The sequence below is a fragment of the Crocodylus porosus genome, unplaced genomic scaffold, assembly GCF_001723895.1.
Source record: "Crocodylus porosus isolate Cpor-Errol unplaced genomic scaffold, CroPor_comp1, whole genome shotgun sequence".
In the NCBI taxonomy this organism is placed as follows: Eukaryota; Metazoa; Chordata; order Crocodylia; family Crocodylidae; genus Crocodylus; species Crocodylus porosus.
In genome coordinates, this window is record NW_017728950.1 from 65,163,593 (window position 1) to 65,190,719 (window position 27,127).

The following is a 27,127-nucleotide window of genomic DNA, read 5'->3' on the forward strand; positions in this document are numbered from 1 at the left end:
AACACCGTCCAGAAAAAATTGGATGTTTATCTTGCTGGGATCCTATGACCCCAGCTGACTTCCTGCCCTTCAGGCAGGGGGTTGGACTCAATGATCTTCTGGGGTCCCTTCCAGCCCTAATGTCTATGAAATCTACGATATGTAGGGAGTGACCAGAATAGCCAATGCTGAAATGAAGCTCAATCTGATTATGGGAATGAAGGACAATAAAAAATCCTTCTTCAGGTATGTGGCAAGTCAAAAAAAAATAAAATAAAATAAGGGCAACATTGGATCTCTGCTGAGCCAAATAGGGCAGCTGACAACAAACACAGAGGAAAAAGCTAAAGCTAATCTCCTGAACAATTACTTAGCATCGGTTTTTAAAGAAGGTCCAGGGAACTACAGGCCAATCAATTTGACCAAAATCCCTGGAAGGATCTTGGAAAAAATTATCAAGGAATCCATCAACAACAGGCTAATGGAAGGCAACATTCTGAGAGAGAGCTACAACATAGCTTTGTTGTAGGGTAGGACTTGCCTAACCGTATTTCCTTCTATGAACAGGTGATCCATCACCTTGACAAGGGAGAAGAAGCCATTGATGTCATATATTTGTATTTTAAAAAAGCCTTTGATTTGGTCTCCCATGATGTCCTCATGGTAAAACTGAGGAACTGCGGCCTCAACAACCTTATGATCCGATGGCTGGGGAACTGGCTCCATGGTTGGACCCAGAGAGTGACAGTCAATGGAACAGAGTCAATATGGCACATGGTGACCAGTGGCATCCCCCAGAGTTCAGTATTCAGATCAGTACTCTTTAATATATTCATAAATGATCTGTATTGGGATGTCAAAAGTGGACTAATTAAGTTCGCAGACAACATGAAATTATGAGGCTTTGTGGTCATGCTAGAGGATAGGCTGGTGATTTGACAGGCTTGCAAGGTGGGAAAATCAAAACCTGATGACATTCAACCCAAAGAAATGCAAGGTGCTCCACCTTGGGAGAAAGAACCCACATCATACTTATAGGATTGGCAGTGCCACACTAACTAGCACCATGACCAAAAGAGACTTGGGGGTCATGATTGATCACAAGATGAACATGAGCCACCAGTGTGATGCCATGGCTGGCAAAGCAAATGATACTCTAGCTTGCATCTACCAATCCATCTCAAGCAAGACCCGATAAGTCATCCTCCCACTTTACTTGGCCTTGGTGAGGCTGCAGCTGGAATACTGCATCCAATTCTGGTCTTCACACTTTGGAAAGGATGTGGAGAAGCTTGAGAGGGTCCAGAGGAGAGCCATGCACATGATTAGAAGTCAAGAGAGAAGGAGAGGAGAGGCTGAGAGATATGGGACTCTTCAGCCTGGAGAAGAGAAGGCTCAGCGGTGACTTGGTGGCAACCTATAAGTATATAAGGGCTGTGCATCAGGAACTGGGAGAACATATGTTCACAAGGTCAACCTAAAGGAAGACAAGGTCTAACGGTCACAAATGGCTGGAAGACCATTTTAGGCTGGACAGAATGAAAAACTCCTTTACCGTATGAGTCTCCAGAGTTTGGAATAGATTCCCCCCAGAAGTGGTGCAAGCACCTACTCTGGGTACATTCAAGAAACATTTGGATGCTTACCTTCCTGGGGTGATCTGACCCCAGATGACTTTCTGTCCTTTGGGCAAGGGGCTGGACCCAATTGTCTCACGAGGTCCCTTCCAGCCCTAACATTTATTAAATCTATGAAAACCCCAACTAGATCATAGCAGCCAAGGATTTATCTAGCCAGGTCTGAAAAACCTCCAAGGCTGGAGATTTCATAACCTCTCTGGATAGTGCTTTACTATCCTGGAACAGTTTAGTTAGAGAAGTTGTGGAATATCACTGAAGAAATCTTGTTTCTTGCATATTGCCTGGACTATCAGGACAGCAACAGCTTGGAATATTATTATTCCATTTATTAACTCAATGGAAACCAGAATTTAGTTCAAATTCTGAACAATTCGAGGTCTAATTAGCCCTCAGTGTACATAGGTAGGCTTCCCTTGCGGATAAGGACTGTTAGACCAGAGAAAAGGTGTTTTGTGCTTCAAAGCTCCTCTAAGATGCCTACCAACTGCAAAATTGGTCCAATAAAAGGTATTTAAAAAGCAGAGATGGCTTCTAAAGCCATGAAGAAAAGGAATAGGGCAGCTAACATTCATTTCCCAACTAGTGAAATCATATGTTTTAGTCAACTGCAGTGGCTGCCTAACACAATGGAAGCAAAAATGGGAGGGAAACCAAGTAGGGGTTGGTTGACTGCTCACAAACAGGGAAGAATTGGTGGTGGATATAGAAGTGGATGACAACTTATGCAGCAGTGATCATGGGATTTCTGAGTTCAGGATTCTGAGGAAAGGAATAAGGGAGAGCAGTAGAGTATGGACCCTGGATTTCAGAAAAACAGATTTTGACACCCCCAGGAAATGATGGGCAGGATCCCCTGGGAAGCCAGTCTGAGGAAGAAAGGAGTCCAGGAAAGCTGGCTAGATTTAAAAAAAACAAACAAAAAACCTTACTGAGAGCTCAGGAACAAACCAACCTGATGTGAGAGAAGAATAACAAATATGGCAGGTTTCTGCATGCCTAGGGTATTTGCATGCCCAAGCAAAATAAGAATATTGCTTGGGCATGCAGGGATTAAATCAGGAAGGTCAAAAAACAATTAGAGTTGCAGCTAGCAAAGGATATAACGAGTAACAAGAAGGGATTCTACAAGTATGTTAGCAACAATAGGAAGGTCAGGGAAAGTGTGGGTCCCTTACTGAATGGGGGAGGCAACGTAGTGACAGATGATGTGGAAAAGGCTGAAGTACTCAATGTCTCTTTTACCTCTCAATGCCTTTTTTTTATCTTCACAGGCAAAGTTAGCTCCCAGACTACTACACCAGGAAACAGTTTGGGAAGGAGGTGAGTAGACATCAGTGGTGAAAGAGCAGGGTCATTTAGAAAAGCTGGATGTATACAAGTCCATGGGGCCAGATGCAATGCATCTGAGTGTGCTGAGGGAGATTGCTGCTATGATTGCAGAGCTGCTGGCTATTATATTTGAGGACAGCAAGCTGGGGAGTGTAGTAGATATGCCAAAGGGTAGGGCTAGGATTCAGAATGACCTAGATAAATTGGAGGATTGGACCAAAAGAAATTTCATGAGGTTCAATAAGAACAAGTGCAAAGCCTGTGTTTAGAACAATCCCATGCACTGCTATAGGCTTGGACCAACTGGCTATGCAGCAGCACAGCAGAAATGGACCTGGGGGTTTCAGTGGACAATAAGTTGAATATGAATCAACAGTTTACCCTTATTACCTAGAAAGCTAATAGCATACTGGGCTACATTAGCAGGATTATGGTCAGCAGATCAAGGGGAGTAATTATTCCCCTCTGCATTGGTGAGGCCACGTCTGGAATACTGTATCCAGTTTTGGGTCCCCCACTGTAGAAAGGATGTGGACAAGTTGGGGAGAATCCATCAGAGAGCAATGAAAATGGTCCAGGGGCTGGGGCACATGACTTCCCAGGAGATGCTGAGGAAACTGGGATTATTCAGTCTGCAGAAGAGAAGACTGAGGGGGGATTTGATAGCAGTTTTTAACTACTTGAAGGGTTGTTCCAAAGGCAATGAAACTAAACTGTTCTTAGTAGTGACAGATGACAGAACAAGTTGCAATGATATCAAGTTGCAGCAAGGGAGGTTTAGGTTGAATATCAAGAAAAATCTTCTCACTAGGAGGGTGGTGAAGCATTGGAAAAGGTTACCTAGAAAGGTGGTGGAAACTCCATCCTTGGAAGCCTTTAAGGCCTAGCTTAACAAAGCCCCAGCTGCAACTAGTTGGGGATAGTCCTGCTTTGAGCAGAGGGTTGGACTAGATGACCTCTTGAGGTCCCTTCCAACCCTCATTTTCTATGATTCTATGGCTGTAAGTTCATCCCATGGTGTTTTTCATTCATTGGACTCCTGTTCTGACTAGCTAGTATATTTATTAGAAAAACACGCGTTTTCTTGCTCTATGTCACAGTTATATCCATGGAAAAGTTAGTTTTCAGTAGTTTGGATGTGTAATTAGAGATGAGTCCAAAGCTAAACTAAATTATGTATTCAACAACCCCAAACCTCAGAGGGTATGAAGAATCCAACCTAGATTAGTATTTTGGCTTTGTATCTTTAAAAATTTTGCCATTCATCATGAAGCATACAAAGTTATCCAAAAAAAGATGGAATGTTGAAACTAATAAAAGGAAAATATTCACTACCACTGGACATTTTTAAACATAACAGCTGAGCAGTCCTGTACATGGCTAACAAAAAAATTTCAGTTATGAGTTAATGCATGTAAATTTTTGAAATATCTATAGACTACAAATTCCCTCTTTCTATTAGGGATTAGAATTCATGGGTGGCTATTGTCTTTACACATCTGCCTTTCACTTTCTTCATCATCTAGTATTCACCACTGTTTCATAGCTTCATAGTTGGTAGGGTCGGAAGGGACCTAAGCAGATCATCAAGTCTGACACCCTGCCATGGGCAGAAAAGGATGCTGGGGTCAAATGACACCAGCAAGATTTCTATCTAGCCTCCTTTCAAAGACCCCCAGAGTAGGAGTGAGCAGCACTTCTCTTGGAAGTTGGTTCCAGATCCTAGCCGCCCTGACTGTGAAATAGTGCCTCTTGATATCTAGCCTGAATCTACTTTCAGTCAACTTATGGCCATTGTTAGCCCTGGTAGTGCTCGAGGGAACAGGGACTCTCCCATGGCCTGCTGGTCCCCCTTGTCCAGTTTGTAGATGGGCACCAGATCCCCCTTCAGCCTTCTCTTGTGCAGGCTGAACAGGTACAGGTCCCTTAGCCTCTCCTCATAGGGCCTGCCCTCCTGCCCCCTGATCATGAGAGTGGCCCTCCTCTGGACCCTCTCGATGCTATCTACATCCCTCCTGAAGTGAGGCACCCATAACTGGACACAGTACTCCAACTGCGGCCTGACAAATGTTGCATAGAGGGGAAGGATCACCTCCTTGGACCTGCTCGTGATGCATCCATGGATGTATGACAAGGTATGGTTAGCCTTCCTGATGTGTCCCCACATTGGCAGTCCATGTTCATCTTGGAATCAATAGTGATACCGAGATCCTTTTCTGTCTCTGTGCTGATGAGAAGGGAGTTCTCAGGAATACTGCTGGTTCTTCCTCCCCAGGTGCAACACCTTGCACTTATCTGTATTGAAACCCATCTTATTCTCATCTGCCCACCTCTGTAATCTGTCCAGACCTAGTTGTAGCCTGTCCCTCTCTCCTAGTGTGCTCACTTCTCCCCACATCTTAGTGTCATCTGCGAACTTGAACAAGATGCTTTTCACCCCCTTGTCCAAATTGCTGATGAAGATAATGAACAATGCAGGATCTAGGACTGAGCCCTGAGGAATCCCACTGCCCACACCCCTCCAGGTTGAAAATGACCCATCCACCACCAGTCTCTGGGTGTGGCTCTCCCAGCCAATTTGTGACCCATCTGACTGTGTAGGCATCGTCAGGACCTGCTGATTTGAACACATCTAGTCCCTCCAGAATTTCTCTGACTAGGTCCTCACTGACCCTAGGCCTGGCTGCACCTCCCCTGGGTCTCTTTGGAATCTTGGTGGGGGAGATGTCCTAGCCCTGCTCAGAAAAATAGAAGCAAATAATATGTTAAAAAGATTAGCTTTGTTGTCTGGTGCTACCACCAGATTACCAAGCATGTCCTGCAGAGGCCCCACATTACTTGGTACTTTCTTTTTAACACCTACGTATTTAAAAAGGGACTTCTTGTTATCTTTGATTTGGGTTGCTAGTCCCAGTTCCATCTCTTCCTTAGCCATTGTAACAGCCCCTCTACAATCTCAAGCCAAGGAGGTATAACACCCCTCCCTTCCATTGAATGCATGCCTCCTTTTTGGCTTTGAGACATTCATAGATGCTTTTGGTAAGCCATGGGGGTTTTTGAATACTCTTGCCCCCTTTGATCTGTATGAGGATTATCACCATTTGGGCTTGGAGGATTGTCCCCTTAAGGAATGAGCACTCTTCTTGGATTCCCAACTCCCCTCCCCTCTGGGACCTCAGTGCCTCCTCAACTAGTCTCCTTACCTCATTGAAATCTGCCCTTCTAAAATCCAGGGCTGTTGCCTTGCTGCAGGCCTTTGACACCCTGCGCTATCACAGAGAAGATGCTGGACTTTCTGGACTGAGACAGCCCCCATATTATATTTTAAATACTAAGTATTGAAAAAATAAGTGCAATATATGAGATCAATCCTAAGCAAATTTTTTGTTTGTTTGAATATAGGCAATAGACAAACTACGCTTTCTCTATCATGGTCGGTGAGTAGGAAGGGGTTCAAATGTATTAGAATTTTTTTTGCTGTTGTAAATTATTCATTCAACCCAATGACTATCTGACTTATTTAGATATTTTTACCTTTGTAATATATAGTTTAGCTAATTTATATGGAATATATGCCTGCTCATCTTTTGTCATGCATCCATCCAATTCAGTCAGTCCATGGGCATCATGAGAACGAACTCCAGAAGCAGTTTGATGATCTATTGTATATAAAAAATGTCATTAACAACTTGAAACAACTTGAAATAGAGAAAAAAAATTGTATACATACTTCAAGATTAACTATAAACAGATTACATTTTACAAATTTCAGTCTAAATAACTGTAACATTTTAAAGTTGATGTTTATGTTCCTGTTTGATAAGTCTACAAGCAGATGCCATTTTATCTTGGGATGAAGTGCAGTCATTCAGACATCCTTGTCTGTTGCCCTAAGAAATCTTAAAAACATTTATGAGAAGAATTACTAACACTTTACCCCAGGATATCACAAAGTAGATCTGAGCAGCTATCCTGTAATTGTATCATTGAATCAAAGACAGAAAAGTGACAGTGCATTCAGCCATTTACTAAATACCAATTAAAAGGAAGATGTGTGTGGATACCAATTCCAGGATATTTATGTTTTGGGGCAAACACAGGCATAACCTGTTCAGGGACAAATGCCCTAAGAAACATTGAAACTTATTAGGTCTACACTTTGAGAAGAATGGCTTTGAAATGTGAGCATTCAGATATTCAGATGGACAATAATCTGAAATGTAATTATTTGGATTATTTCCTGTAGTCCATTTAGTGGGCAAAATGTTTCAACTGAAAATTATGCAGGTAAAAGTTCACCAGGGGACCTGGATTATACTGTAATGCAAATAAAGCACTCTGAGGCAACATCTACACAAGATGCTTACTGCAAAGTAGCTCATTACTACTGTGCAGTAGTGTCTTATGGCACAAACTGTGATGTGATGTGACCGCACAGTAGTACAGAAGTACTGGACAGTCAGCATCACCTAAAAGCTGTTCTGGGATGCTACTGCACAGTAATGCCAGTTACTGCACAGTCATTTAGTACTTGTGTATGCAAGTACTAAATAACTGATCAGTAACAACTGTGTGGTTGGTGTCTCATGTAGACAGTCTAAAGCATTTTCCAATCTAGCTTTCATAGTTTTCATAGTTTCATATATTGTTTCCTCTCAAAGCATTTTAGAAGCTTCAAGTTTAACTTTCCTGTTTTTTCCTCCTCTCTCTTTCATTAGAAATATATAATTATTATTATTTTTCTGCACAACATATCTCTTTGGTAGATGATTTTAATAGCTTGACCATTTTTTCACCAATGTGTGTTTTATCCCTTATATTGCAGTTAATAGAGAAAATATTTTTAAGTCTAGAAGGAACCAATTTGATCATCCAGTCTGACCTGCACAGCACAGGGAATTCACCTTCAGCATCCAGTTTTAGAGGAACTGGGCAGGTTAAAATTCATAGAACTTCCAGAAAGATAGTTTAATTAATCTGTTTGAAAGGAATAAAGAGAGAATTTGCAAGAGAAAAATAATTATGCCCCTCAGTGGGCATGTAGTATGATGATTGCTCTGCAAGACAGATATTTACCTCTACTTGTGTTAAAATACCTTTTTCTATGGTTGTGGTACTTTCTTTCCACCAAATCAGACATTTTAGAAATGCCAACTTGTTCTTATTGATTCCAAGTTTGTCCAGCCAAGATTCGCTGTGGCTCACTGTTAGCAAAATGCAAGCACTAACATTAATTTAAAAAAATCATAGTTCTCTATTTGTATGGCAGTATAGTATTTCATTTTTTCTTAAAAAAAGGTCCCTACAGTTCAGATTTTTGAAAGAGTAAGGACAGTAGTAAAGGGGTGAGAGGTCAATGGGAATTCTGCACATGGGACAAGAGCATAATACTCATCTTATATTCATATTTTTCAATATAAATCTGAGTAATGAACTTTACTGAAACCATCTCAAAAACTGGAATTTCTGGCTATCACTGGCCACACAGTTAGCAGTTTCTGTATCAACATTTCTAGCAAGTCTTTCTGAAAGTAGAAACTTTAGCCATTTTAGTACTCTTTACCATTGCAATCTCTTCTTTTCTTTATGTTCATGAAGCTGATAAAGATCTTGGGTGAAAACCTTGCTTCACTGAAGTCACTGGCAAAACTTCAGTTGATTTCATAATTTCATATAACACATTTAAACTGAAAGGAGGAAAATATCTTGTTGTTCATTGTTTTTTATCAGCCGGCATTCTGTATGATTCAGAGTGCTTTTGCTTTTTCTTCAGGTAAATCCGAAACAAAATTCTGTATCTGAACACTCTTGCCAAATATTTGGTTGTAAAGCCAAATTTGGATCCATATCTATATGAAGCCAGCTGGCTGTTAAGTATAAGGGGTCAAACCAACCCTCAGACACTGAGCAGTCCTTGAGACATTTTGGATCTAGATCTAAATTCACCACTTGGTTCTATCTCCATCACCATTATGTGAAATAAATACTAAACATATAACAATTCTAAAACATCAGGATCCAGATCTTCAGCTGGTATTCATTCCCATAGCTTCATTAACTTGCTATGCTCATATATACAGTAGAAAGACATGGGTGCAGAGAATCTGTTAGAATGGATAAAGCTGTCATCTGAATCTCACATCAGAAACCAAGAGGTCTGCCCATGAACCAAGCCAGCAGCTGGGCTCCAGAGGTTGGGGTCAATAGGCTAGAAGCTGGTGAATTCAAGATACTGGGGGTAATAGGGCAGACAAAAGATAGGAAAGGGCACAAAGTTAAGTGAGGAATCCTAGAAGGAACTGGGTGTAATGTGAGGCTATATTGTGGAGGAAACAGAGGAAAAAAGAGCTTAGAACAGCTGAATCAAGATGTACCCAGTTATTTCTAGGTAAAATGCTACGTTGACAGTTTCACTGGAAAAAATAAAGTTCCACAAATGCATGGCACAAAGAGCAATTATAATGTCTTTCAATTCAAACGGCAGCACCGAACAAGTACTTGAAGGAGTAGCTGTTCTGAGTATAAAGTCTGCTGGCCAAGGATACGGCAGCTGTAGTTCTTCCTGTGCATTGCTTCTGGAATTTATCAGAGTGGAACCAGATGTTGCCTTTGTGCTGCCATAAAAATTTGTATGGTGTTACAAAGGCCAGGCAAACAGGTGTCCATGCCCTTTTTCATACCACAAATGACCAAAATCTGTGGCTGCTACATGGGTGATATAATATGACACAAGTGTGACAGATGTCTGTTTGCTTTAAGGCAGGAAACCACAGGCAGCTCAGAGCTGCCCACTCTCCAGCCACAGGGACTCAGTCCCATAGGCCCCAGTAATTCTTATTTCCCAGTAATGCTTGCCTGGGTTCTCCCACTCAGGATTTTTCTGGTGTGCTTGGACATGCTTGTACAGACCAGGGCTGGCATCACAAGTCAGCTGATTAACAGTCCCAACCCCAAGACCACACAGGAATGAGTTCAAGACTCCAGGAAGGTTTACAAGCAGGTAAATCTGTGGTTCCCCCTATTTACAAAGGGGAGACCTGAGCTGTGTGCCACAGGGTCGGGCCCAGCTACAATCCCACAGGATTCTGGCAACTCCCCCTCTCAATCCCAGGGGTGCAACCCTATGTAAACAGGCAGACTTTTGCCCACTAGCCAGGTTGAAGGGCACAGACAGATCTAGGAATGGGATCGAGGGGAGAAAGTAGGGGCCACATTGGGTACCCATGAGCTGGGGCTTCCTTCCTGGGGCAGGGACAGTAGCTCCTTACCAGTTCCCAACTCCCAGCCACGCAAGGAAGTGCAACCAGAACTCCCCATACCTCAATCCTAAAATCTCAATATATTAAAACATGAGATTCTCTTTAATTTACTTCCTCTTTATTTCTTTTAATTTTTTTTACTTCTTTTTATCTTTCAGTGGCTGACTTCCTTCATTTCACCATCCTTCCTCCATCCCCATTTCCTTTCCATCTCCCATATCATTACCCATCTCCATCCCACTACCTCTTTGCTTCCCAGCTTCATGTTCTTACCTCATCTCTCTCACACCCCACCTACAGCAGGGATAGAAGTCTATCCTGGCTCACCAGCCCTGTAGTAGCAACTCACAACTGTAGCTCCTAGTCACTTCCTTGGTTTTCCAGCTCTCTAGTGGCAAGTCAGAGCTGTGCAGGTGGCAGGCAGTCAAAGAAGGTTTTTAGCCTTAAGGTGTGACTGCTCCAAACTGAAGCTAGCACTAACAAACATCAACATTTGAGCAGCTCAAAATACAACATGTAACAAGGCCAAGAGATTTGTAAGTACCAGTAATCTCTTTTTGGGGGCAGTAATGAAGAAGCTATGCAATGAACCACCTGCTTTCATCACTTACATGAAAGTAAGCTAAAAAATATTCTAGAATTCCTTGCAAGGAAATTTTAAGGTATTTATTTACACAATTATTCTTATTTAATTTTCAGGAAATACTTAACATCCTTGAGTTTGGCAATGCAACCAAAAGACCAAAAGATGAATATTCCTAAAATAAGTGAACTACTAGATGAAGATGTCCTCTTGGAGATCTAATGCAAGGGTGACCTGAAGAACCAAGTGAAAGAGATTTTTTAAAAACTCAACTTTGTATAATGGAGAAATAACTATTAACTCCCCTACAAGGATACCAAGACTTGTATTGAAATGCTTGTAGCCACTATCCCATTTTATCAAAGTGTCTAAAGCCAAAGGGAAAAAAAAAAGAGAGAGATACTTTGTCCCAAGCAAAACAAACTAGGGAGAATATTAGCCATTTAGCAAACTTTGAAAAGTCAAAGCCTTCTGAAACCATAAAATCAAAATTTCTCTGTCCACATTATAAAGTAGGTAAAGGGACTCTGTATTTTTGAGTATCCTGAATGAGACTGCAAGTCAGCCATACTAGTCAGCCTTACTTAGCTTGATTGGCCAACTGGGCTGCATTAGGGTGGCTCTTCCTATATACCCTTTAATTTGTCAGGGAGGGCAGCAGAACTGTTATTTACGTCCACAAGTGGGCAAAAGTGGACTGCAGATATATACCATCTGGATGTTGCTTCAGGAATAAGGTATGTTGCACAGCCCGAGAGCAGCTGTTTGGCCTGTCTTTAAGCCTGAAGCCACAACCAGTCAGGCAAGATAGGAAAGTAGGCATCAGGCTTTGCTGGCTAAAACATCTGGATGCCTATGGCTAAAATATCAGGATGCCTAGGGCTGTGCTGATTGACTTCTACTGTTTGGAAGATTTAACTCTTACACACCTGAGGAGCTGACTATTATCAATTACATTTGTTTTATTTAGGTTATAGTTTCATAGTTTCATAGTTTGTACGGTCAGAAGGGACCTGAGCAGATCATCAAGTCTGACCCCCTGCCTTGGCAGGAAAAAGTACAGCAAGGTGATTGTCTAGCCTTGTCTTAAAGACCCCCAGGGTAGGAGCTAGCACCACTTCTCTAGGAAGTTGGTTCCAGATCCTACCGACCCTGACAATGAAGTAGCACCTCCTGATGTCTAGTCTGAATCTACCCTCTGCCAGCTTGTGACCATTATTTCTAGTCACTCCTGATAGTGCTCGGGAGAACAGGGACTCCCCCAATGATTGTTGGTCCCCTCTGACCAGGTTAAGAAAAGGTAATAGTATTTAACAACCTAGTTAGCTGGATATTGGAGCATTTGGCTTTTTATTCACTTATTGCCAAAATGTTTGACTTTGCAATTGCCAGATTCTGGTGATAAACCTGAAGGAACTTCACAACTGCTTGTCTACACTGGTTTGCCCACACTGCAAACGGTGTATTCAGGCCAGTGATTTAAACCTAGATTTCTTAAACCTTTAGCTAATACCATAACCAGTGATTTTTTTTTTTAATTGGGCACATCTACACGTCACCCTATGGTGAAATTGTTATTGTGCCATGCTGTAGTACTTCCTTTTGGAAGTACTAAAACATGATACTGTAATGGCCTATACTGCGCTGTGTGCACAATGCACAGTTTTCACCTCTACTTCACTGTAGCAGTGTGTAAATTGGAGCACTCCACACAAATGGAGCACTCCACTATGGTGAAGTAGTTGCTGGTCATGTGTAAACCCCTGTCACCATACATCATCATAGTGACACACTACAGTGATGTAGCATACCACTACAGCAATGTATGGTGATGTGTAGACATGCCCTTTTTGAGTTTTCTGTCCCAACAGTGAGAGTACCTCATAGAGAACACATGTGAAAAGAACTGCCACATTTCATGGTCTAATATGTATTTTATCCAAATCTGAGTTTTCCCCTGTGATAATAAGGAGCTGCTCCAACACATCCTCCTTTTTCCTTCCACACTGAATTTATGTTGTAATCTTATGAATTTCAATAGGATTATTCGTGATGCACACAACGGTGTGTAAGAATCAGTCCATCCTCTAAATCTGAAATAGAAGGTCCCACTTAAATCTGTATGGAAATCTGCATAAATTCATAACAGTTAAAGATCATAAAATTTATGGGACACACCAGCTACTACTGAAATGGAACTATGGAACTATCATACTATGTTCTTGAACGTGCATATAAAAATCAACAGCTATCTGCCTGCATTTTTTAACCTACTGTAGTGGGGCTTACCCTGTGTAGATTCCTCATCAATCATAATACTTTTCATCTCATATGAAGGATGCCCTTGTATTTCATCCAAGTAGTTAGTAACACTTCCTGGTAGAGAAACTGAGGAGGTAATGGTTTCCTGTGATTTAGGTTCAGCTTCATTCTTTAATGAATCTTCAGTCACATGAGAGTTTGAAGGGTTACCTCTTTTCACCCATGCCTCTGAAATAAGATAAAATGACAAGTTGGGAGACATCAGAAAAAAAAAGAAAAGAAGAGATTGGAAAGGAAGTTTAAATGCCACAAGAAACTTTATATGTATAGAAATATGAAACTGGTCAAAACTGGTCAAGTTTTGTAGACAGTCAAAAACTTTATGGTGTATTTGTACTGAGAGGAGAGAAGTCCTGCTTCTGGATGAACCCAAATATTGAAAAGCTCCTTTACAAGCAAGAGTAGCTTCCTTCAATGGATCATCAAAATACCCCAATGAACATTTGTTGGACAATCCATAGCGTAAAGTGAATGTGTGGAAAGGTGCCAACTGATTTGGGAGGAAAATATTTCAGATACACCTTCCACCCTGATAACTTTGATCTGACCACTGTCCTTTATGTCCCAAGAAAATGGTCTTCAAATGGCCTAAAAGACCTAGTCTTATAAACTCACATGTTGTGGTGTGTAGTATTTTCCACTACTAGGTTTACAGTCCAGCTGGATAAAGACATTGTTTGACTAGCTTATCATGGTCAATAAAACAAAAGTACACAAAGTGATAGTATTAAAAAAGAAACATAAGAAAAACAAGAGGCTTTTTTTTTTCTTTTATGCAACTTCAAAACATTCAAGAAATTTCCAGCCTACTTTGTTCTGGTTTTTAAAATACAAAAACTACATGCATCTCCAGTAACTGAAATACACAGTTGTGTCCAAGCAATCTAGTTAATTCACAACAGTGATGATTTTGCTCTTTAAATCTAACTAATTTGATTGACCATCTTGCATGAGCTATATTGGCAAAAACAATAACATCACAAGACAGACCAGAATTGATGTGAGGTAAATTACTGAAACTAATGTGAGTTGTTTACAATGTCAAGAAAAGGAATTATTGAACATATCATATGATACTGTTATGATGTTTTCATCTGTCAGTCTAGAATAATGCAACTCATCTTCAATATAATCCCGAACACAGAAAATTCAGATTAAGCAAGCCACATGCTGTGTAAATTGTATGATTCAACTATGCACTTTTTCTGTTCTGTCTTAACTGTAAAGATGATCACATGGCAAGGACCTAATTACAGCACAAAAGGTCCCTGATGCAGTTTGTAGATGGTTTAGTCTGTACTTACAGTGATCCTGAATGACTCCAAAGATCAGTGTGTACACAACTGATGATGTGCATATCAGTGGGCATGTCTATACATTCATTAATGCACTGTAATTACTGCACATTCAGTTTAGTACCTGAGCATTAGCGCATTAACAGAGATCTTACTGTGACATGGTAATGCACAGTACAGTTAGTCTATTGCACATTTAGCGTTTTGTGTAGATGCACCCAGTGCATATCAATTAAGAACACCAATCTTTAAGCCTTATATTTCTCTACTCAGGCTAACTCCTGTTAATATACAGTGGTTTTCTTGGCCAGGGACAGACATTGCACATAAACCAGTTAAAGTGATCAAAAACTGGTTTAACTTATAATAGAACAGATGTTCAGTGCACATAAAACAGTTTAGAAATGGCTGAAACTGGTTTGAGATAAACCTAGCTGAATGTAGTATCAGACTTAACTGATTTGGCTCAAACTGGTTTATGCAATGTCTGTCCCACGCTGGAGCTCAGCAGTCTCTGCAGGCATCTTCCTGACTTCTGCTTCCTACCTTCCCTCTGCCCTTTGTCCTAAGCAGACATTCCCCTGTCCCTCACAGACACCTCAACATTAGCTACAGGTCACATACTGGCTACAGTCTATGCTGTGGGAGATGACAGAGGCAGGTAGGCTTTTTGGAGCTATTCAACAGGTAGCTTAATGTCCTTCCTTAGAAAAGCTGTTTAAGAGCTGTTTGCTTCCCCACTTCCCTCTGCCTTGCAGGGAAGGTATCTGTGTATTAGCTAGCTGACCACATGCTGTGTGCATGCTCAATCAACAGGCAGAATCAACAGGTAGCTAGTAATGTCCCTTTGTTTTCTTAATGGGCAATAAACACTGAGATACGGGTGACACTATTATCAACCCCACACCTGCAGCTTGCTCGCCTGTCAGGTTTGCTGAAGACAGTATACAGAAGCAGGGATTGAAAATCTTTGTATCATCAACAGATGAATGCACTCCACACACCCACACCCACTTTGCCTCAGTGCTAGCTGGGGCCTGGCAACAACCTGCCCCTTGAGCAGCAAGCAGGGAAAAGCCTGGGACTGCAGGCAGGCTGGGGTTTATACTCCTCCCTAATCAGAGCCCTGCTGGGGTCTGGCCACACCCACCTCAGCTCAGCTCTGCAAGGGAAGGGAGGACTGCTCTAGCATATCTCTGGGCTTCCAGACTTAGCCACTGCAGTCATGTGCTTGAATTTCCTCAGTTCAGACGGACTGTCTGTATGGTTGGAAACTGGTTCAGCCTAGCCAGGTTAGAATAACCTGCAAAGGTTGAATCAATTCAGGCTCATTTTTTTTTAATGCCTTTCCCTAGCCTTAAAGTACAAACTGAATAAAGGCTTTAGGTAAAGCAGCAGAGACAGGTATCCACAAAGCTTCCCTATCACTCTACTACTTGTGTGGGGCTTCTTGTCGATTACAATCAGCTTCTAGGATCCTTTTTCCTGGGGTTAGACAGCAAAATTTCTAAGGTTTGTCTTGTAGCATTATCACAAAGCACATTCTTCCCACTGAACTGCTTTCCCTTCCCATGATTTCTATTCTTTCTGATACAGTAAAGCAGCCCTTAAGGGACAGCAGCTCCTTCTGATGCATGCTAGGACACAGGACCTATACTGCCAGTAAGATCTCTGTTGGGTCCATAACTCTTCAATATCTCCTGTGTTCAGAATATTGTTCAGGTATTGAGAAAGGTAGCAACTTTGAAGTGAGTCCAGAAGCAGAAGCTGTTTTACCAGGCAAATATCACAGAAAGGACTATTCTTTCTTGAAGAGAAACCTTCATTTTTATGGTACTTTTTATCTCTTCCCATTTTAGTGAAGGCAAAGTTCAGAATTTCACTTCTTATACCTCCCCTAAAGCACCTTGTTGCTGCTATGATTAAATATTCTAAAAGATATAGATAAAAATGGCAAATCAGTTCACACACAGCAAAACAGAAAATATATGCTGACAAATTTGAACTACAGCAGCTGCAGTTAAAAGTACCTGTAGGCAAGGTGATAATGACTTCCTCCACACTAGCTATAATATGAATGCTAGTAAAATAGGTAGTCTTAATCATCAAGAGATGAGAACTTTCTAATTGTGCTCACTCTAGTGCTCATTTAAGTAATAACCAACTCAAATACCACAATGAATGCAGGTAGAAATTCAGGTTGTGGGGATTAGAAAGAGTACAACCCATAGGCTGTGGTTAAGGACTTGGGTTTCCCAACCCTGGGGATGCTTTTCAAGCATATACAGATGTTTGTTAGATCAGGCTAACCTGTTTCTGATCTAACTTAGTTCACCTCCTCGAGCCAGCCATTTTTTGCTGCCCAAAGATCTGTACAGATTGGTGCTTAGATCAACCTAAGCCTAGTTAAATTGATGTAAGTGTAACATCTGCATGTACCTTAATAGAATAAATAGCACAATTAACCCATAATTAAAAATGCAAAGCAACAGAAAACATCTGCACTGCCTGCCCAGTTTCCTTCTCTCCATGTCTGGCCCCAACCTGGGAGTAAATGAGAATAAAATGGATGAGATGTAACATTGGTTAATTGTGGCATCCTATAAAGGGAATCTTGCAGAGTGAAGGCATGTGGTTAGGCACCCGTTTAATTACACATGCATGATATTATGTTTGTCTTTTTTTAAAAAAATGGACAATCCCAATGTACTTAGTGGAAAATTCCAGTAGAAGAAAAAAAAAGAACTTCCTCACAGGCCGTTCTAGCTAGACTACTCCTTGTTTTGATAGGTAAAGAATGACATTTTTCACGCAGTCGGATGTCAAAACATTGGAAAGTATTGGTTACGAAGGTTAATGGATTATCTATTTTTCATCACTCAAAAAATAATAAAATACAGTTTGTCAAGACTGTATAAACATTGAAATGTTCAGCAAAAGAACTCATAAGAACTCTGAATAGCCATCAGCCACAAGACAAGCTGTAAAACTTTTCTTATGCCAAATGAACCATAAATACGGATTTTAGTGATGCCCACATCTCTACAAGAATCAAATATACATGTTATTTTTAGTTGTTTTCCTTAAATGCAAGACAAGCATTGCAGTTGCAAATGATGAATAATAAATGAGGATTAGCACAATTCAATGTTTTACCTCACACATCGTAAGCATGTCCTTTTATGAGAAGTGTATGACAAAAATATACACTCTGTTTATCTTGCACGCAGTGGGCATGTCCAGATGAGTGCACACATTCAGTGTTTACCTGTCCCACCACATATTTGTGCTGCTGCTTTGTGCCCATGGGCATGCCCATGCACATGCACCTTGGTGCAAATTGCCCAAGGGAGGGCTGGGGAGGTTGAGGTCAACACCTGTTCTTGCCCCAGCTGTCTTACCTGGGGTACTGGAGGCCTCCTAGGGCAGAAGCAGTGCACATGGAGACTGGTAGGCAGCCAAAGCATGGCTCTGGATGCCCAGGTTCTGTTTCTAGCAGTGCACACTGCTGCCACGTACACTGTGCCACTTTTTAGTGGTATTGTTTTTTGACCCTGGGATCTCCTGGTGTCAAATTTTGTGGCTGTATTGCATGCAAATGAGCAGTGCTGATAATGGGTGCACTTGAGACACATATGTTTGTGGTGCCTCAAACAGCTTTGAGGCACTGCAAACTGCATGTGTGCACTTGTCTGGATGCGTGCAATGAAATCAACAGCAGTGGCCTAGTTTTCCTCCCACTAAAGCAAATGATTAAAAGTCCATTAACTTTAGTGAGACTTGGAGTTAGTTCTATCTCTGTCCTGGTACAGGATAATAGAGCTATTTATTTAGACTGTAGGGTACTGCTTGCAGATATGATATGGCCTAGAAGAATACAGAAAAAATATCTTTGGCTGCTGAGAGACGTGGAAAAAAACTAAACAAAACAGCCCTTTACAGGAAGAGGCAGCATGTTAAGTTCAACACTGCAGCGTCTATATAGATCACATGCTTCAGCGGGGCTTTTGGTACTTTTATCTAACAGCTGATTGAATCAGCTGATTGAATCAGCTATTAGATAAAAGCCCCAAAAAGCCCCACTGAAACATCTGATATATACAGACTTTGGGTGAGCTGGGTCCAACTAATGTGATGCCTCCTTTGGGCATGCACTGGGCTCAGGATATGCTGAGCTTAAAGTGAAATGCTGGGTTTTTTTAAATTATTTTTACACCTCTAAGCAGCTTTTGTCTCTCCTAGTCTATTAAAAATGATTTTACACAAATTTCCACTTTGCTTATTTTTGTACGAGAGACTCCAAAATAATTTTACTACATTCAGCTAATTTGAAAGAGATACAAATAATACTTATGGTGATTTTTTCCATTGGTTTCAAGTGAAATATTTAAGTGAATTATTTCACCTATAATAAAAGGATATTTGTAAAAAATCAAGAAAAATTCATGGTGAAAATCTATTTATTTCTCTGAGTTGAAAATGCTTGTTGAATTGTTGTTGAATATTCTCATTATGAAGACCTTCAGAAAATAAAATTACTTAAATAAATAAAGGAACAGACTCTTTGGAAATATTCCTTTTAACTAACTGTTTTTGGTAATGTTAAACAAGCAAGCAAGACAAGTGTTGCCTTGAAAGTTTGGAATAAAAGAAAAGCCAAACTGATTCTTTATCAAATACTTGAACCTGAACATTTTGGCCACGTCCAGCTAAGCATGTCTGTGTTGCACATCCGGGCGTTTCCTGCACTGCTGCCTTGCATCACGGGGTGGGGGAGGGGGAGGATTGTGACCCTGGGAGACCTTGGTGTCAAATAAACCCACACGGGGAAAAAAGCAGGGTGACATACATGGCTGCAGCATGTGTCACCCAAAACTGGAGCCTGGCCTACCAGAGCTATTCTCTGGCTGCTGACAAGGCTCCCAGCTGCAGGAGTGCTGTGGCTACCGCTTCCCCAGCCCCCAGGATCTCAGGTAAGGCTGCTGGGGTCAGCACAGTTGCTGGCCCAACCTCCCCTACACCACTCAGGGTAACCTGCCGTGTGCCAGAAGGAGTGTGGCACGGGTGTTCCCCAGGGACAAGGAGCAGCATCACAAGGAGTGCTGGTGCTTCTTATCCCCGGAGAACCAAACGTCTGCACCTGTCTGGACATGGCCTTTGAGTTCAGAGTTTGAGTCTTTGCAGCAATCTGATCTTAAAGACACCTGTGCAAATTACTTTTTAAGTTTCACTCACATTAAAGGATTTCTCGGGTGCATTAAGGGCAAAGAGAAGAGCCATATTTAAAATCTTATACTAAAATAATGACTTTGCTGGCATACAGTATATCACAGATGCAAAGTAATATGGCATTTTTGTTTTCCTGCATTTGAAGGTAACTAGGAGAAGAAATGATGAAAATATCAACTTCACTCTTTTATCAAAATCATACACTATTTCAGCTATAGGAAGCGAAGGTTGCAAAATACTTGAGGCCAAAGGAAATTTCCCTGTGACTCTCACTGGCAACCTATGTTTTTTAAGACACACAAAATGCCCCCAACTTCCTGCAGTTAACCTGATCCCTGTTAGGGAATCAATTTCTGCAACTTGAGATTACGGAAACATTAGGTCTCAGGTTAAGTTTCAAAGTAGTTCAGGGATGTATGTATTTAAACAAGATTATGATTCTAGGGTTACTGATTTGTTATTATTGACGTCTTGCAAGTATATTCACGTTCTGCCCCAAAACTACAAGTTAGTAGAGACCCACCTAGTTTGGCCAGTCACAGCAAGTGTAGCTTTACATTTAGGAATGCAGCTTTACTCACAGATTAAGAGATCATTGTTGACATAGGACCAGAACCTTTTGTGTGACTGGCATTTTTGACTAAAAGTTGCTCAGAGCCCTGTCACAAGGCACAGACCAGCACACCAATGGACACAGACAGCATGGTTATGATTTTGGTGGATGAACTGATGGCAAAAAATAACATCACTAACTGTAATAGTTGCCTAACCTTAGCTGCCTGCTACCTCAACAGTTTTAGGGGATTTTTACATGTGCTGCAGGACACAGTGCTGGCACTTTAATTAGTGAGCCACGCTAATTAAAAGCTCCCGCGCATCATATGCATTGCCATGCATTGCTGTGCTGAAAAAATGGTGGCGGGGTGCTTTGAACTAAAGCTCATTGAACATGTTGTATTTCTAAGTGCCCCATTGCCATTTTTTTTACTGCAGAGATGCACAGTGACACTGATTTCATAGATTTCATAGACATTAGGGCTGGAAGGGACCTCAGAAGATCATCAAGTCCAGCATGTGATACACGCGAGGTAAAAGGCTGCTGGAGTGCATCAATTTCCATGCTCCAGCAAACTCATTTAATTGAGTCTCCTTTGACATGCTGTATTTCCAGCACATTGGAGCAGGCTCGACACACATGTACAGGAGACCTTAGATACAGGCTGAATTTGAAACTGTCAGTAGATCATCTTGGTGATGCCCTCTTTCTTCCCATTATGCCTTGTCTCCTATACCAGCAGCAGAGAATTTGTCCACTTGCTTCTGGAACTCGATAGCAGCAGAAAATCCCACTTGCTCCAGACTGACTAGACTTAAGACCAGATTGTATCTTCAATGTCATGAAAAGTAATTTTAAGTCAAGACGTATTCTGGTTCTTCAACTGCTTATTGTTCAACAATTGAAAAGCACATTTAACAAGCTTCTCAGTTTGTGGTGTTTTCCCCACCCAAGCATAATAGAGGCTTCCCTGGAGTGACTTCACTTGTCCGTAATTACAGGAAACAGCCATCACAGCTAAACTACTAACATTCAAAAGTTTTGACTGAACAGGACTGAAACATTAGTTCCTTCCAGGTGTTATTCTTTTCTTGACCGTATCTTCATACATGTTGTATTTGATACCACCTACACTGCAGAAAAGGCTTTCTATATAGTAAAAACCTTGCTAAAATGTTGGTTGCAAACATTCTTTATGGCTTATTTTTGCAGTTAATGGTCTGAAAATAAAGGAAATTAATGTTACCTGTTTTACTTTGGTTTTCATTGGCAGGAAAGACAGAATTTCTTTTCTTCTTCCCTACCCAGGATCGTGATGCTAAAGGAATATTTTCTTCAGATGCAGCATACAGCACTGTGTGAAAAAAGTAACAGATTCTTATTTCAATTTATACTGTGTTTTTTTTTATAAAATAAAATTAGGATCCTTCATTATGTACAGCAAAAGAGTAGATAGAGACGTAGCATACTATCTAAAAAATACCACCAGTGCAGTCGTATTTAATATTAGTTGCAAGGGGTTTTCTATGAAATTAAAGAACTAAATTCCAAGAGGTTCTTTTTTTTCTACACATAGGACAATACTACTAATTTAGCTGTGATAGAGAATGTGCATGTGAGTGGTGGTCTGACCACACAACAAGGAAAAAGGTTTGACTGAGCTGTAACACAATACTAATACATTAGAATAACAGACAAAATAGTAAGGCATTTATGTCTCTAAAATACATTCCACAGTGATCATCAAGACAGTAATTATCAATAGCTGTCATGCAGTGGCATGTACTAGTATTGTTTCAAAAACCTAGTAATGTAACTCTTGGTCAATGCACCCCTTTTGGCAATGGTGGCTCATTCAACCTGTTGTCTCCATTCACGTTATTTAGTTTGTTGATGTGAATTGTTTTGATAGCTGTGGGATAGGAGGGATGGAAACATCTTTAAATGGATAAAGTAGCACCTGCAGTTCTTGTCTGTGGAGAACAGAACCTAGTACAGCTGGGATGCATGTCTGTATTTCATATGGAAAATAAGCTAAGTAAGCATAATATAGAGTTGTTCAAAGTGACATTCGATCATTCTATGAGACCCAAGCTTGGTGTATTAAGGCAGAAGTCTGCTGTGCCTAGTGGTTCTGACAAGCCCTTGCAAGCTGAGGTTATATATTTGTTTAGCACCTCATTCTCTTTGTGAACAAAGGACTGTAAACTGCTATCCCTTTTTCTCTTTCTATTATATATTTAGGATAGGGCCAGAAATTACACACAATCTGATACAAATGACCGAAACTAGGTCAGATCTATAACACAACAGAAGTTCAATGCATATCGTTGATCAGGTTCAAAATGGCCAAAACTGGTTTAAATAAACCTTGATGGATGTAGTATAAAACTTCACTGATTTAGGTTAAATAGATCTATTGAACTAATCCTAAATGCCCTGCAGATGCAAGTTAACTTACAGTCCCCCAGCTTCCCAGGATGCTTTGCACCTCCCTCCGCAAATCCCTTCTCACTGGGTAGGTGTGCTAGCCTTTGCCCAAGCTATCTACTTCAGCTGATCAGGGTGGTGTGCCCCACCCCTGCCCTCTCCCCCTCCCCCAGTTTCTGGCCTCAGCCACTGCAAGCATGTGGCTGCATTTCTGGAATCAAAAGTTGATGTCTGTTCACTTGCTTCTCAGTTCAATCTATGCAGTTTAGACTAACCTGTGAAAATTGAATCAATTCAGCCTCCAGCTTTTGATTATCTTACATAGTCTTAAAAGTCATTAGATGACTTTTTGATAACCCTTTACATTAATTGCCTACATTATCATAGACTGATCTCCAGATGAAAGACATTTACTATACAACAGAAGTTTGCAGGCTAGTGTCACCATTGTTTTTCATATATACTTTTTCACACAGGTCAAACCACATTTCTTTCTCACTAGTCCCTGTTGCTCAGCCTTGAGCAACAGCCTTTCCCAATAGCATTGCTTAACAGAGTTCGCAACTAACAATGTCGTTAAACTTATCAGTCTTAACAATACCCTCCCAACCCTTGAGCAGTTTTATGATAAAGCTACATGCTTTTAGAATTGACTGACTTATCCCTGTAATAGTAATATTCATTTAGGTTTAAAGTAATCCTACATTTATATATAAAGTTATAGAAAGTATACAACAGATAGAAATATAGTTAGCATATTTTTACACAAGCAAATAGTTAAGACTACAAATCATTATCTTTGCCAAATTATATCAAAGGCCCATTATTTCTCACTGCCCTTTGGCAATGTTATGCATTTAGTACTTTGCTCCAGGGAATGAAATTAAACTCATATATGTTCGGGCCATAAACTGTATAATCATTGTATCAAGGATGGAAAATGCATATCTACTTTTCATTGGAAATTACATTGCAAAGTTACTTGGGGAGAGAAAAGACTGGTTCCACTGTTATAAATTTGAAATATGATCAGTATAGTATTTTGCAGTATTCGAAACACTCTACTAGAAGTTGATGCTTAATCCTCATTACATCCTTGTTAGCAAACAGAGTAAATATCTTACTTAGCAATAATAAATAAATAGTATTTACTAAATCCAGCTTCTTGTAACTATTTCTCTTGGGTTCACTTTTCTGAGTATACAAACACAATATAATGCATTTGAGTGTGATTATTATTAGTATCAAACTCTGCAATATTTGGCATATTTAGTAGTGCAGTGACTTCTAAATAGGTTAGGTATGTGTCTACCTGTCATTTTGAAAGCTTTGTTTTATTTATAGAACTGTGGAGAGTTATAGTGTATTTATTATTTAAACCATCTATTAGGATGTAGCAGGTTGTTTTCCGCGGTTCATCAGATGAGCTCTGCAGGCTGGCACAGAGAGGAAAAGGGCCATGCCTCTTCCTCTCCCATCCCAACCCTTTCTAATCAACTGCTTCCTAGGGAGGGTCAGGAGTGAATAGTTCTACTATGATGTAGGCTCCAGTGTAGTTGTACATGTGGAGACCTCATGCTTTCTCCCTGTGCTACACCCATTAGAGGATCTCTTGGAATTTGACCTTCTAATTTTATTTTAAAAGCCACTCCCTGGATGTTTTCATAAATAAGGTCCTAACTTTTTAAAGGTTACTAGTGATTTTTGATGCATCAATTCTGAGGCCTAACATGAAACACTTTAAAGGAACTGGATCTTCAAAGTGCTGATCATCAGCATGGGGCACTGAAACTTACTAGTCAGTTTTCTCCGATGATTATTCTTAACCCCAATAGACTTTCCCTTTTTTTGATGTTATTGTTAATGTTTTAGATTTTATATCAAAAGTTACTCTAAAGAAAGGGAAGTCTAGTAAAAGTATTATTATATTTTTAAAAAGCTAACAGAACGAGGCTATGCTCCTACTTCCTCCTTTCCCTTTTCTGCAGTCAGAGTCCTCTAATAAGAAAATTATCTGCCTTGCCAAGGATTGGTGTCACAAAGAGGAGATCAAGTTTCTTGTAAGAAACAGGCAGTAGAAACAGAAAACCTAGAAAAGAAACAAATACTAGATCTACTAAAGAGGGAACATGCAAGGAATGCATGATACGTAAAGCAGAGCTGTTTGTAAACAGAGGTGCTTCTGAAGGGACATCAACCTTTGTGTAGACTTCCAAAATCATTTCCCCCCTTGTCCCCCTACCCCTAGTCTCTCACCTACCGACCAGTTCAATTTACATTTTAACTGACTGGCTTTCTTGCATACATACTGGCCTCTGGCTGTTTTACCACTCCAAGAATAGTACAGACCATCTACAGATGCTTCCCCAGCTTATTGAAGGATGTTTATGCCCCAAAGCTTGCTAAAAATAATTTTTCCAACTATTTGAGTTGATCTAACAAAAAATATTGGATTTACCCAAAGAACCTTGTTTACCTTAAGAAAGAGGTATTTATCCTTATACTGTTGTAAAACAGAACTGCATCACCAAGGCCATCACTGTAAGAATGCAAATCAGGACAACCTCCCCAAGCCCTGTGCTTAGGGGATCCCTGCAGAGCCAGGAGGAGGGGCTGTGGCTGCCATTTAACCCACCCACCTGCCTGGCAGGCTGGATGGCTCTTTGCTTGGTCTGGCTGGAATTTCTGGCTGTCACCCATCCTGCTGCATCCAGTGTGCCGGGGCTTTCAGTCCCCAGCATAAGTGTAGCTGTGGGACTGGGAGGGGGGGCCCCCACACAGGCCTCTTTACCCTAGGACCTGCACCCTGCTGTGATCATTTTTGTGCCTCAGCTTCATAGCACCCAGGTTGTTCTGCAGCTACAGTAACAGAGTGCAGAATTACATCATGATGATAATAGTAGGTGGGCCTGATTCTTTCCTCATACCTTTGTGAGAATCAGAAGTAGGCCAAAAATGCACTCTTTTTCCTGGGGTTTGTCCATAGATTAGAGAGTGGGGGAATTCAACTGTACAGAATTTCATAACACTCATTAATCTCATGTTAATTCATTAACTGCTGTGCACTAACTCCTCCAACACTTAGGGCTACATATAACCGATGAATTCATAAGTCCCCTAAGATGCCCACTAGAGGTCAGATGTTTAACTCACACAGGACACCTCAAAAAAATACAGTTGCAGCCACTTATAAACCTGCTGAAGGAGAAAGAAGAGGTGCCATATAGATCAGCTAATGGTTAGAGTACTCATTCAGGGCATGGTAAATTGAGGTTCCTTTCTCCCCCAGCCTGCAGATGTGTCTACATCAAATGTCCCATTCCCAGGGAAGGAATAAAGGTAGCAGGAAGGTACTGCTCTCACAGAATAGCCTTTGGCCTGACGATAAAAGCAGTTTCCTGGGAGATGGACTTGAATCCATCATGTGGAAGAGAAAATCAAAACAAGGGCTGTGTACAGACATTTGGGCGGGTTAGTGGTAGTGGATCATGTTAAAAATGACCACTTGTTCTAAATTAAATTGGGATGGAGAGACCGGTTCGGGGGCAAGCAGTCTTCAGGGGGTACCAGGAGTCTTCAGGAAAGATTGGAGGGGCAGGAAGATTGGTGGGGTCAGGGAGGATTTAATGGAATCTGGGAGACTCATGGGGTCTGTGGGGGTGGGAGGCTTCAAGAGTGTGAGAGCTCTCTCCCCCCGCCATGCCCTTCGGACCAGGGGCTATTTTTATCCCACAGATCTCACCCACCTAAGACAAACAACCCCCTCCCATGATCCTACCCCCTGATCCTTTCTGCCATTCCCCCCACCCCCCGCCAACTTACTTCTTTACCTTCTGGCATCAGCAAATGTTGATGAAAACAGTACCAGGAGTGGCTTTCAGTACAGGGGTTTGATGCACTGGAGTGGGGGTAGAGGGTAGGGGGGTCTGGTTGGTCCATGAGGGAGTCTGTGTGGTGGTAGGGGGAAGGGACAGGGGAATTAAAAATAGCCCAGTACCAGGGTAGAAAAAGTGCAACCCTGGGCTGGGGCCAGCAGCTGGGCTTTCACAGCCCTGGAACTGCTCTGGGGACTGTACAGTTCAGTCAGGTCAGTTTTGCTGGATCTGAGCAAAGTTAGACTACCTTGGAGGTACAGTTAACTTAGATTGCGTTGGCCATTTTTAGACCCATCTAACTGTCCTGAACTTATCCATCTAAGTAGTGTAAGGTCCACACCTGGGTTAACTAAGTTAGATGGGGTGGCCATTTTTAATTTAACCTTAACCCTTAACCTCTTCAAATGTCTGTACACAGCCAAAGTCTCCTAGTTCTTGGTGAGAGATCTTAACACAGTCATATATCACATGACATATATTACATAGATTTCATAGATTTCATAGACATTAGGGCTGGAAGGGACCTCGGGAGATCATCGAGTCCAGCCCCCCGCCCAAAGGGCAGGAAGTCAGCTGGGGTCATAGGATCCCAGCAAGATAAGCATCCAATTTACTCTTGAAGGTGTTCAA

General features: G+C 41.1%; 1 protein-coding gene across 1 annotated transcript in view; it reads right to left on the reverse strand.

Annotated features, from left to right (window-relative positions):
• The window catches only part of LOC109323573 (centrosome-associated protein CEP250-like), a 72,650-nt gene that overhangs the window by 44,294 nt on the left and 1,229 nt on the right, over positions 1-27,127 (reverse strand). The window contains exons 2-5 of the mRNA XM_019555217.1: positions 21,439-21,546; positions 13,080-13,280; positions 8,045-8,152; positions 6,483-6,607 (exon numbers count right to left, since the gene is read on the reverse strand). Of these exons, the coding sequence (XP_019410762.1) occupies positions 6,483-6,607; positions 8,045-8,152; positions 13,080-13,280; positions 21,439-21,546 (542 nt within the window). The remainder of the gene's footprint in view (positions 1-6,482; positions 6,608-8,044; positions 8,153-13,079; positions 13,281-21,438; positions 21,547-27,127) is intronic.